Source organism: Oratosquilla oratoria, chromosome 29, assembly GCF_046742065.1.
Source record: "Oratosquilla oratoria isolate Oo_2021 chromosome 29, ASM4674206v1, whole genome shotgun sequence".
NCBI classification, from domain to species: Eukaryota; Metazoa; Arthropoda; class Malacostraca; order Stomatopoda; family Squillidae; genus Oratosquilla; species Oratosquilla oratoria.
The window spans coordinates 31,274,763-31,287,790 of record NC_134805.1 but is presented as its reverse complement, the minus strand read 5'-3'; the positions used below and the strand labels follow the sequence as shown (position 1 = coordinate 31,287,790).

Genomic DNA, 13,028 nt, shown 5'->3' with positions numbered 1-13,028 from the left:
CTACCATTCCATTTTCCTTTCTTTCTCTATTTCTCAACCAGCCCATGTCTCGTTTGATATTCTATTCACAATTCGTGTCTTTTATTTCTCTTTCATTCCCTTGTCTTCTGATTCGCCTCTTTATGACTTCTTCTTCCTCTTCTTTTTCTTCCTCATCCTCTTCTCCTTTCTTCCATTTCTTCTCATTTTGCTTCTGTTCTTCCTGCTCCTCTTTTTACTCCTTATCCTCTTCTTCCTATTCCTCGATCTTCTCGGGCTTCATCAATGTCCTCTCCTCCCATTCTCCTATTCTTCTTATTCCTTTTCCTCCTCCTCCTCTTCCACTATCTCTTCGTCCTTTCTCTTCTCATCCACCTTGTCCTCCTCTATCTCTTCCTCTATCCTCCCAATTTTTTTTTATCTTCCCACTCCCCTTCTCCTTCTCTTCTTATTTCTCTTCATAAGCTTCTCTTCGTCCTCCTCCTCCTCCTCCTCCTCCTCCTCCTCCTACTCCTCCTCCTCCTCCTCCTCCTCCTACTCCTCCTCCTCCTCCTCCTCCTCCTCCTCCTCCTCCTCCTCCTCCTCCTCCTCCTCCTCCTCCACCTTCTCAGCTTTTATCTGTGTCTTCACTCTCCCGTTCTCCTACTCTTCTTTCTAAGGTATGTAATCATACATATCTTGTATGTAATTGCCAGTTGCCGATAAGTCTATCCAAACAAACACCCTGTGGGGACAAAGCCTTTATTTGTACACCATTTCGCTCGTTACATCTTTATCAAATACTTGATTAAGCTGTAACAACCGAAACGTCGTAATAATAGTAATAATGATGATGATGATGATGGTGATGATGATAATGATGATATGATATGATATGATGATATGATATGATATGATGATATGATATGATGATAATAATTATAATGATGAGAATAAAAATAATAGAGGTTTCGTCCTCACATGGCATTTCCACTTCCTTTTCCGAAACTTTCATTTCAATAACATATGATTCCTTTGCATTTTTCTTCTGATATTTTCTCTCCTTTTCTGTCTATCCTCAATCTTTTCTTCCTCTCTGTTCTTGTATCCCTTCTTCTTTTTTCCAACTCCTACCTCCTCTTTTGTGATACAAATAAACTCCTTTATCCAAAATATTGAAACAATTTAGAATCTTTTTATATTATCCATAAGAATTTTAGTTCCAAATGTTAGAAAGTTTCTAATTTTGGAGGTTTTAAGGAAAGAGAACAGTGTAATTAGAACAACAGAAGGCCAACCATCCCTCTTAATTGCGTCAAATCTTTTGGCGCAAGCCAGTCATTACCACTAAATTACCCTCTGGTGATTAATGATTGGATGAACTCTTGTAAACTATCTAATTTACTTAAACTGATTCAGAAACTTATCTTCAAAAATTTCTTTGCCTTTGACTAAGGACTACTTGCCTCCATGAGTTACCTAATAGGTTGTATTTCATACGTTATGTTATATTTTATACGTTATATATGTTATATATTTTATATCTTAGGTTATACTACGTCTGAACTCAGAATCTTTGTATTAAACAATGCACTTGGACTTACATTTTTATTTTACTATGTACTATTTTTATTTATTTATTTATTTATTTATTTTTTCATTCATCTATTGCCAACTACGTGAGTTACCAAAATTCTGTCGCACCGATGGACGGTCCAGACGGACAACTAAAAAAAAAAAAAAAAAAAAAAAAAAAAAAAAAAAAAAAAAAAAAAAAAAACAAAGCATAGGCGCACAAACACACGCACACACACGCACACACACGCATACACACACACACACACACACACACACACACACACACACACACACACACACACACACACACACACACACACACACACACACACACACACACACACACACACACACACACACACACACAAATATATATATATATATATATTACATATATATATATACTTATATATATATATGTATATATATTCAACAAGAACCCACTATGTTGGATAAGAAGAAATGAAATAGATGATATCCATATATTTCGATCACGGACTGTGATCCTCTTCAGTGGAATACAGAGTAGTGGAGCAAAAGGCATGTCTTAGGTACAGAGAAAGAAGAAGGAACATGGGTAGGACTCAGGTAGCATTAGACGCTCCCTGAGTCCTACCCATGTTCCTTCTTCTTTCTCTGTATATAAGACATGCCTTTTGCTCCACTACTCTGTATTCCACTGAAGAGGATCACAGTCCGTGATCGAAATATATGGATACCATCTATTTCATTTCTTCTTATCCAACACAGTGGGTTCTGGTTGAATTTTACGAATGTGTTACGACATTACTTTGTAGTTATATATACAGCACGTATATATATATATATATATATATATATAATATATATATATATATATATATATATATATATATATATATATAAATGCAGGAAAAATAACGCGTGTTTAAAATTTTGTAGAAAAGCCACAAGGAAAATAACAGAAAATAGACAGAGTGCTTTCGTCTATTTAGACATTTTCAAGGTAGAATTACAAACAGGATATTAGGGTATATATACAGTGGAAGGTGTATCTCTCACCTTGACCTTCAGTTTTCGATTATCGAAATTTTGGGTAACAAATTTCTTAATTATGAAATTATCATTTCATGCAATCCTTGACTTAATTTTAATTTGTTAACAAAAGTATTCTTGATGAGACTGGACTCTATGTTTCTATTCATTTGTGAATTAATTCTAATGCCATGGTTGAAATCCATAAGGTGAACAAATAACGCGTTGGACATTTGCCCACTTCTGGCGCTATACTTGTGTTGTTTTGATTAGGGGAAAAGGTGAGACTTTCGGAGCTTACCTGGGCCACCATCTCGAGCGAGGCGAAGTACTTCGTCCACCAGTCCATGTTCTCCTCGTCCTCTTCCTCGATGTCCATATTCTGTTTCCGCTTCCGGTTCATCTCGGTCTTCTCCTTCTTGCTGACCGACATCAGCTTTGCGTTGGCGCCCGTGCCCTGCCACGATCGAGAAATGTCAGAGGGTGACGGGAGATGAAACCAGACGGGGTTGGGAAGTTAGCCTCTGGAGTCTGTCTGCCTGTCTATCTCTCTGTCTCTCTGTCTCTCTGTCTCTTTCTCTCTGTCTCTCCGTCTCTCTGTCTCTCCGTCTCTCTGTCTCTCTATCTGTCCTTCTCTCTATCGCTCTGTCTACCTGTCTCTAACTCTGTCTCTCTGACTGTCTCCTTGTCTGTCTGTCTCTGTCTGTCTCTGTTTGTCTGTCTCTGCTTATGTGTCTCCGTCTGTCTATCTGTCTCTATATCTATTTGTCTCTTTGATACACACACACACACACACACACACACACACACACACACACACACACACACACACACACACACACACACACACACACACACACACACACACAAACACACATGCAATCCTGGTTTGTTTAGAGAAGCCTCAGGGAAGAATGCAATTCTGCACTGCCGGGTTTCGAAATTTTGCAAAAGCAGACATTTTGAGAGGTTACGCAGCATCACACAATCTTTGCAAAAGATCAGAGCGAGTCTGTGAAATGCTGTTTGGTTAGAAAAGGAAGGATTACAGATAAATCTTAAGGCGGAAGTCTCTTGCTTGTGTGAAAATCCTCCCGTAGAGAAAGAAAGATTAAAAGACAGAATGAACAAAAAGAGAAGGAAGAAAGGAAATAGAAAAAAAGAAGAAAAAGTTGTTTGCGACTGAAAGACCTTACGTGCTGACGAGACCCTCACCTGTGCCCCATGTGCTCGGACGTCCAAATTAGATTGCCAATATTTATTTCTTTTATAGAAAAATATATACGAGTATTAGGAAGAATGTCAAAGTTGTCACTGAACTTTACTTAAATAAGTGTGGTACATGTATTATATATATTTTTTCACGTTCTTATTGCAATTACAATTGTAATGGAAAAGACAAACAAGGAACATTTCAGTCTATAATTTTTTTTTTTTTTTTTTTTTTAATAGAATGATCCCCTAACTGGCAACACTGACTAAGCTCCTCAGGACTCCAAGTCCCACTTGAGATTTGCTGGACCACGAAGAGGATATGGGCTGGGGGGCTGATCCTCAATCTAACCCAAGCGGCACTTGGGTACCTAGTGGTCTCACTCTTGAAATGGGAAACTCGCCCAAGGTCAAGAAAGGTCTTCAATTTCTATTCTATTCTATTTACTTGTCTATCCATTTATTTTTCTATGTACTAATGTAATTATTAATTAGTTAATTAATTTATTAGTTTTTATTTATTTACTATTTTTATCTATTTTATTATTTCTATTTTTTTTTTTTTTTTTTGACGAACGGCAAGGGTAGGTACTTACTTTACCCTATCATTGTCGAGAGCAAACTTTAATTTTTATCTCGGATGCCTCCAGGCGATTTTATTCAGCTGAAGGAGCAACCACAGGCATTGCAAGGTTTTGATTGATCAAGGCCCCTTCAATAACAGCAAGGAACAGGTACCTTGTCATCTACTTGCTTAAAAAGCATTAGATAAATAGACAAATAGGTAACTCAAATAACAGATAAAAGAAAAAAAGTAAACAAAATGAAAATCATTTCTATTAAAGCATTTCTGAAAAAAAATCGAGATAGTTATATAGTTGCCTCTTTGCTTCCGAGGAAGTGCCTCATGGATCAGTAAAAGTTCCCAGCGGCGGTTAGAATAAAATAACAATTCCACCAAGCAGGAAAGGGGTTAATTGAAATGAATTTTGACAGAAACCGGCTGTAGCCCATTCGCTGATTAGCGAGGTTTCATGAAAAAGAACCCTAGAGCCCAAAAGCTACAAGAACAAAAGAAGAAATCACAAAGCAGTAAAGGAGGCTTTTCTTCCAGTAAATTAAAGCTGCCGGACAAACTAGTTCAAGCCCAAAGGGGTTCTTTCATCTTTACAGAACAAGAAATAAGGAAAGGATAGGCCCAATTAAAAACGACAAAGACGTCATGATAGATTCGGAGGAAAAGAAGAGTGAGGTGTTTAACAAATATTTTCATACGTTAATTACAAAGGAGAGGTTAGATATGATATTTGACTGCAACCAGATATTCACTGGGGATAAAGGAAGTAGACTTACTAACATCAGCATTAGAAAGGCAGTAGTCAAACAGTTTGACAGACTTAAAGCAGCAAAATCCCCGTGTCCAGACGAATTTTTTTTGAGTGCTAAAAGAGTGTAAATTTGAGATCTACGATCAGTTAAAGGAAATATTGAATAAATCAGTAAACATTGGCTTTGTACCTGTTTCCTGGGGACAGGAAAATGTAGTTCCTGTTTTTAAAGTGTGACAAATCTGCTATGTATAACTACAGGCCAATCAGAGATCACATTGAGAGACATAATTTGATTTGTGACCCCTAGCATGGGTTCACCAAGGTTGTCATGTGTAACTAATCTTGTGTTTTTTATACTAAAGTCTATAAGGCGTTAGATAACAATGATAGTTATGATGTTATTTACTTTGACTTTAACAAAACGTTCAACAAGGTGCCCCGCCAGAGATTACTAAATAAAATCAAAGTCCACAGCATAGGAGAAAAAATGTTTGAATGAATTAGGACATGGGTCAGTGACAGAAAACAGTGGGTCACCATAAACGGTGTAATTCCAAATGGAGTGTTACTAGTGGAGTTCCCCAGGGCTCGGTTTTGGGTCCCTTATTGTTTATTATGTATATAAACGACTTAGAGAATGGGATTAGTAGTCATGTTAGTAAGTTTGCGGAGGACACTAAAATAAGACGCCAAATTAGGTCAGGAGACGACGCCGAGATACTGCTGGAAGATCTTAACAAATTGTTCATATGATCGGTGAAATGGCAAATTGACTTCAATACTCGTATCTCAAATTGCAGTGTTTTAAACGTAGATTTAAATAACCAGGAAAGCAGGTATATCTTAGATAACACATTTTTTTAGAGAGAGAAAACTGAGTGCGAGAGAGACATGGGAGTTCTAGTTAATTATGACCTCAAATCCTGGAAACTGTGTATTAGCGCCAGAAACATAGCTATCAGAGCACTAGATCTCATTACTAGGACTGTTAAAAATAAAAGTGCAAAGGTAGTTATCAAACTCTATCTGGCGTTATTCAGACTCGCCCTTGACTATGCGGGATAATTTTGGTCTCCGTTCTATTAAATCCGACTCATCCTTGAATATGCAGCATATTTTTTATCTCCATCCTAGATATAAATTTATTAGAATCAGTACAGAGGAGAATGATCAAAATGATACCTGAGCTCAGAAATTTACCTTGCGAGGAGAGGCTTAGGCATCTTAATTTACTCTCTGAAAAGAAGCAGAGTGCTATGTGATCTAATAGAGATGTTCAAGTGGATCAAGGGCTTTAACAAGGGGGATACAGGCAAGGCCATCATATTAAGACAACAGGGCAGGACTCGCAGTAATAGATTTAATTTGAAAAAAATAGATTAAAGAAGGAAATAGGCGAGAACTGGTTTAACAATGGAGTGGTTAACGAATGTAATAGACTTAGTAACTATGTAAAAGAAATAGTGACGGCTGAAGCTATCGGTTGTTTGAAAAAAAGTTAAATAACTTTATGGAAGGGGATGATATGTGGTAATGGACATGGAACTACCTAGTCTAGCACACATGATCGCTTGCAGTCTCCTTCATTCTTAAGTTCTTAATGAATCTTCAGAGTAGACGGTTCCCGGTATAGTCTTCATTTTTGTCTCTGATGATTCCCATATGACTGACGCATCATCAGGGTCTTTGGGGAGTTTTCATTACATCGAGACGTACAGGCTCCTCATTACTCTCCTTTTCCCTCTCCTCCTTCATCTCCTCTTTCCTTTCTTCCTCCTTTCCCCCTTCCTCTCCTTCCTCTCCTCTTTCCTCTCCTCTTCCCTCTCTTTCTTCCTCTCCTTCCTTTCGTCCTTCCTCTCATTTTTCCTCTCCTCCTTCCTTTTTTTCCTTTCCTCCTTCCTTTCTTCCTTCCTTCCCTTCCCCTTTCCTCTCTTCCTTCCTCTCCTTCTTCCTCTCCTCTTTCCTCTCCTCTTCCCTCTCTTCCTTCCTCTCCTCCTTCCTTTCGTCCTTCCCCTCATTTTTGCTCTCCTCCTTCCTCTCTTTTTTCCTTTCCTCCTCTCTCTACTTTTTCCTCTTCTCCTTACTCTCTTCCTCTCGTCCTTCCTTACTTCCTTCCTCTTCTCCTCCATCCTCTCCTTCGTCTCTTGCCTCTTCTCCTACTGGGGCCAATGTCAATGTTTTTCTCTTAGAAATGCACACGCCTCCTCCTCAAATCTAGTCAGTCTATCTACTAATCTGTCTGTCTGATCTAGATCCTTGTTGTTCTCCTGAGGTCATCAGCTGCAATGATCTTATAGTCGGGCGCAAAAGGTTAAATCATACTATACTTGCCATGATACAAACATGACTCTGTCAATATAGTTTGTATACAGTAGGCATCATACAACAAAAGGCATTTTCTAGTATACATGAATATAAAGCAAAAGTTTCTCAGCAACAAAAGCTATATTCACATAGAGAAACCTGTCAGATGGTAAAGAACCTCTGAGGTAGAAGGTGCAAGAGTCCTTGGCAGAACCAGCTGTCCATTCGGTGTAACACCAGCTGAGGCTTTAGGATCCACATCCCTGAACCACCTGTTTTATACAATTTTATTTAACTCTTTCACTGTCTTTCACAAGAATGGGAACCATGGGAGAGGATGACCTGACAGAAGATGGAGATACGAGATATAGAAGTTTGCAGGAGTAACGTGGCAGAGGTTAGCACAGCTGTGAGACTCGTGGAAGTATCTGAGGGAGGCCTATGTTCGGCAGTGGATTACGATAGCGACAGATTATTTAGTTTATTAAGAATGTTTTCAATTCAGAAATTCATATATGCGAACATAAACGCCTTCCGAAAAAATGCGAAAAAGAAAACGATAATAATAAATAAAAATAAACAAAAATGAATAAAGATATGAGAGAATGCTTCTGGTATTAAAAAATTTCTAGATTTCGAATTTTGGAGAGTTCTTGACTATAGCGATTCGAGAAAGAACTTCCATTGCTCACTGGAGCATCAGGTACGTTTTTCTCGGTGCGATTATCGCTCAACGATGATCGTTCATGATTCAATGATGATCGTCAAACGATTTTCTAGAGCATTAATTATTTGTTTTTGAATGGGGTTGTGTTGCTTCGAGCTGAAAAGTACAATACTGGTAATTTTAACCGAACCTACAACCAACGCGCTTACCCAAATAGGATGCCAGGTAGTAGGATGCGCGTCACCGGCCATTGACTGGGCTAGGATGATAATTATCTAATTGCATCGGACAAAACGTACCTTTACGCATTCATCGACGATTAAGGATTCAATTGTAGAAGAGAGGATGATTGCTCTGCAATCTGAGTTGCAAAGTGGTTCAGCCTAACCTGTTTTGCAACTTCGGGTAGACACTTTGGCCAAAGTTTGGTGGAGTACAAACTCCAATACTTTCTGTGTACCAGAATTTCTGTCAGATTTAAAGTCTCGTTTTATTTACGTATTTCTTAAATAATCTATTTATCTATTTATTTATTTAATCAATTGTTTATTCATTTGTTTATTCAATTATCTATCTATCTATTTATGTGTTTATTTGTTTATCTATTTATTTATTTATCTATTATCTATTTATGTGTTTATTTGTTTATCTATTTATTTATTTATCTATTATCTATTTATTTATATTTACCTATTCTTTCATTTATTCAATTGTTTATTCATTTATTCATTTATCTATTTATTTGCTTTTTACCTACTTATTAATTAATTTACTCATTTATTTACTTATTTATATATTTACTTATCTATTTAGTTATGTAGTTATTCATCTATCTATCTATTAATTTTTTCATTCCTATATGTATATATTCATTAAATCCATATTAGTTAGACTGTAAACACCTAAGCATTAACCATCTTTGGGATAAGGTCACATTTACTCTTCAAACATTATATATTTCTTTGTGAGATTTCCGTTTTGACGGCGCAGTCGCTCCTTTTCGGTACTCCAAAACCTTGAAAGACTTTACCCCGAAAATATGTTTTTCTTCTGTTGTGTCAACTTGAACAAACTTGGTCTTCAACTTTAAAGACTTTTTTTATTTTATTTTTTTTTACTTGGAACTAACTTTGTTTTGACGTAGTCTCTTTAACTCTGCGACGTTAGTTTTTTTATTTTTGTTTTTGTAATCGTGGCTATTTTGTTTCTGGGAGGTTTCTGATTTCCATGTAAACGAGAGGAAATGTCTTACGAGTTTTTCGGTGCGCATTTTGTGTGGGCTTCTTCAAGCTGCACTGAATTAAGGGGCTATCACACTGGGTTATTTTTCCTCCGACCTCCAATTCATCGACGGTACCTCACACCTCCAGCACTTTTTCAGCCTAAAATCACTATGGCAAACCATGCCGTTTTTTCAAGTAATTACATAGAATGTTATTTGATGTGCTGGAGGAAAATCAGCTTCCTTCAGCATATCAAATTCCTTCCCGGAAGTTGCGGACTGCAAATCTGCTTCAAAAGTCGAAGGAAAAATAGCCCAGTGTGATAACACCATTAGATTACTACACGTGATGAGGCCGAAGCGGAAGCATCGCGGTGAACGTCGGAAGAAACGAAGCTGAAGAAGCTTTAGGACCTTTTCATCTGTTACTCTAAAGAAGGAAAAAGGAAGACTAGGTAGAGAGGGTCACACTCGAAATTTCAAAGGATAGTCCTTTAGAATGACTACATTTTAATTTTTCCCTTCCTCTCTCTCTCTCTCTCTCTCTCTCTCTCTCTCTCTCTCTCTCTCTCTCTCTCTCTCTCTCTCTCTCTCTCTCTCTCTCTCTCTCTCTCTCTCTCTCTCTCTCTCTCTCTCTCTCTCTCTCTCTCTCTCTCTCTCTCTCTCCTTCTCTCTCTCTCTCTCTCTCTCTCTCTCTCTCTCTCTCTCTCTCTCTCTCTCTCTCTCTCTCTCTCTCTCTCTCTCTCTCTCTCTCTATCTCTCTCTCTCTATCTCTCTCTCTCTCTCTCTCTTCTCTCTCTCTCTCTCTCTCTCTCTCTCTCTCTCTCTCTCTCTCTCTCTCTCTCTCTCTCTCTCTCTCTCTCTCTCTCTCTCTCTCTCTCTCTCTCTTTTTCTCTCGTTCTTTCTCTTTCACTTTCGTTCTCTTTCAGTCTCTGTGTCTCTCTCTTTCTTTCTCTTTCATTTCTGTTCTCTTTCTGTACCTGTCTCTCTCTTTCTCCTTCTCCCCCCTCTCTCTCTCTCTCACTCTCTCTCTTTCTCTCAGTTTTTCTCTAAATCTTTTATGTGCAGAGAGTACGTAATTATAGGGATGGAGTCTATGTATGGTCTCGTATACAGAGATCAAGTGCTATTGAGTTCATATTCGGGAAAGACTATACGATAAAGATGAAAGAAAGCGTCGGTACATAAACACACACACACACACACACACACACACACACACACACACACACACACACACACACACACACACACACACACACACACACACACACGTTGAGTTATGTGTATATTAGTGTGCATGTGTGCGTGTGTGTGTGTGTGTGTGTGTGCGTGTGTGTACGTGTGTATGTGTTGTGTTATGTGTATATTAGTGTGCATGTGTGCGTGTGCGTATCCGCTTGCGTTGTGTGTATGTGTGTATGTATTTCATACAAACTCATGTGTACGATGCAATGTAGTCTACATCTCTAAAAGTGTTCTTTTGTCGATCCAGATCTCAGGTCAAGGCTGAGTCTTGGCCGTTCGGGTCGTCTGAAGGTCAAAGGTCAAACTCCGACTCCATCCTTTCGGAAGGGCGTCCTCGGAGATGTCTTGGAGTCTTGAGGGAGAGGACTAATGAGCACAACCCGGCTGTCGAGGGTATTGATAGCGAGTCGAGTACGTTTGCCGTGGATGTCATGTCGTAGTCCAATAACAAAAATAATTAAAAAAAATATGTATTGTAAAAAAAATAATAATGAATAAATAAACGAATAGTATTTCCTTTTAATTTGGGAAATAATTATAATACAAACTTTGCCAAAATAAGAATAAGCATATAAAACATATAATTGTGATCATAATCGTAATCATAATGACAATGACAATCATAATCACAATCATAAACACAATCATAATCATAATCATAACCATGATCATAATCATAATCATTATAATTACAATCATAATCATGAAGAAGTGAATAACTCAACATTTACCACTGACAAAACAAAACACGTCTTTCCAACAAAGAACTAATTAAAATCATACATAACTTCCAACAAAGCCTTAAGCGAAACACAGTAATAAACGTAGCAGGGACGGACAGCGCATCACCGATCCAAGAAACCAGTGATGCGCTAAAACACATAATTCAACCAAACAGAAGAAGCAAAAAAATAAACAAACCTTCAACGTGCCTTCTCCAGCCTCACTCACATAGTCGACGGTAATGTAGGTTTCCCGGGAAAGAAGAGGAGCCGCCTCGCCTCGGACTCCCAGAGCACCCCCGGCCCCTGTCTGCTGGACGTGGTTCGGCACGATGCTGTTGCTGGTCGGGGCAGAACGCGCGTTGGGTCCCATTCCGTTGTTAGGTCCGCCTTAAAAAGGGGCAAGAGGGAGATTGAACATGGTTAAGGTTCCCCTTGAGGTGAACAAAGGGGAGGTCCAACGTCCGTTTCGGTTGTCACCGAAACGGACGAAAATGGGTTTTGGGTTACAACGAAACGTGACTGTTGGGTCTTCAAAGAAAACGGACGCGGGGGAGTTTAACTGGTGGGAGAATTACATTAGTTATACAGACAGAAGGCATGGAACCTTTTGTTGCTGGGGAGCCAACACATTCCTTGCGGTAATGAGTTTGTAGATTATGAATACAGATGTTTAGGTTACACAAGTTTCTCGTATATATTGTAAAAGTTGAAGTAAAGAGTAACAAGCCATAAGTAATTCGAATGGGATGTATGGGCTCAGAGTAGAAAATGGGTTGAGATGTACAGTTGAATTCACTTCTGAGTACTATAGTGACAGAACTTGATGCTTAATGCCGCCATCTGGACTCAAAATCTATAGATTAGTTCATCAGAACAATGTCCTATAGCTTATATTCTATTTGAGGTTTATTCTTTATATTAAAAACATGAATCAGCCTTGTATCAACAGTAGAAGAAATAAAAGAATAGAGAAGAAATGAATGAATGGTAGAAGATTTATAAGATTAAGAACGATTGTTAGGAACACAAAGATGAATTGCTCATTTACACACAGGTTTTTATTTGACAATATTTAAGCCTTTCAGGACTTTCATCTTTGGTTAATATGGCATAGGAAATAAGGTAAATATTAAGTGGTCCATGCATACAAAGTATAAGGTGATGATGATATGGCTTAACGCCACAAACTTCCTCCCTATCGGAAGGCTAGAGCGGTGCCCCTCACAGAGGAGTTTCTATCAAATAATTGAATGAACCTTGCCCTTGGTTCAAGGTCGCCGGTGACAGGGTTAGAACCGCCATCCCTTCAACCTTCGCCGCAAGTAACGACGCTCTAACTCACTCGGCCAACGAGCATCATAAAGACCGAAGTGATTTACCTAAACAAACGCGGGCAAAGCGCCAAAGGCTGAAGACAACCCGATGTAGCTCAAACCGAGAACTTGAGGCTCAGGAGGAATTTAACTTTTCGAGAACGTGAGTGTTGTTGTTGTTGTTCAAAGTTCATAATTTGAGTTCGGGGCACACGCGCCCCCGGTTCGAAACTGACTCGAGCGCGCTAATAGGAGCGCCAACACATTGCTGTCAGCCATGAAATTAGTCCACTCCAAGGCTACACATTCTGGTTCCAGACAAAAGCAGACGAAGGGACTTTACGACGTCAAGCTTAGAGATAAGTTGGAAGTATTCATTTCACCAGAGGATAAGTCATGAGAGAGAGAGAGAGAGAGAGAGAGAGAGAGAGAGAGAGAGAGAGAGAGAGAGAGAGA

At 38.6% G+C, this 13,028-nt stretch overlaps 1 protein-coding gene across 2 annotated transcripts in view; it reads right to left on the bottom strand.

Annotated features, from left to right (window-relative positions):
• LOC143040696 (otoferlin-like) overlaps positions 1-13,028 on the bottom strand; it is a 373,948-nt gene that overhangs the window by 56,383 nt on the left and 304,537 nt on the right. Inside the window, exons 23-24 of one of the 2 annotated variants that reach the window (XM_076212016.1) lie at positions 11,456-11,646; positions 2,852-3,007 (exon numbers count right to left, since the gene is read on the bottom strand). In XM_076212016.1, coding sequence (XP_076068131.1) covers positions 2,852-3,007; positions 11,456-11,646 — 347 coding nt within the window. The remainder of the gene's footprint in view (positions 1-2,851; positions 3,008-11,455; positions 11,647-13,028) is intronic. The other variant, XM_076212017.1, reaches the window with a different exon arrangement.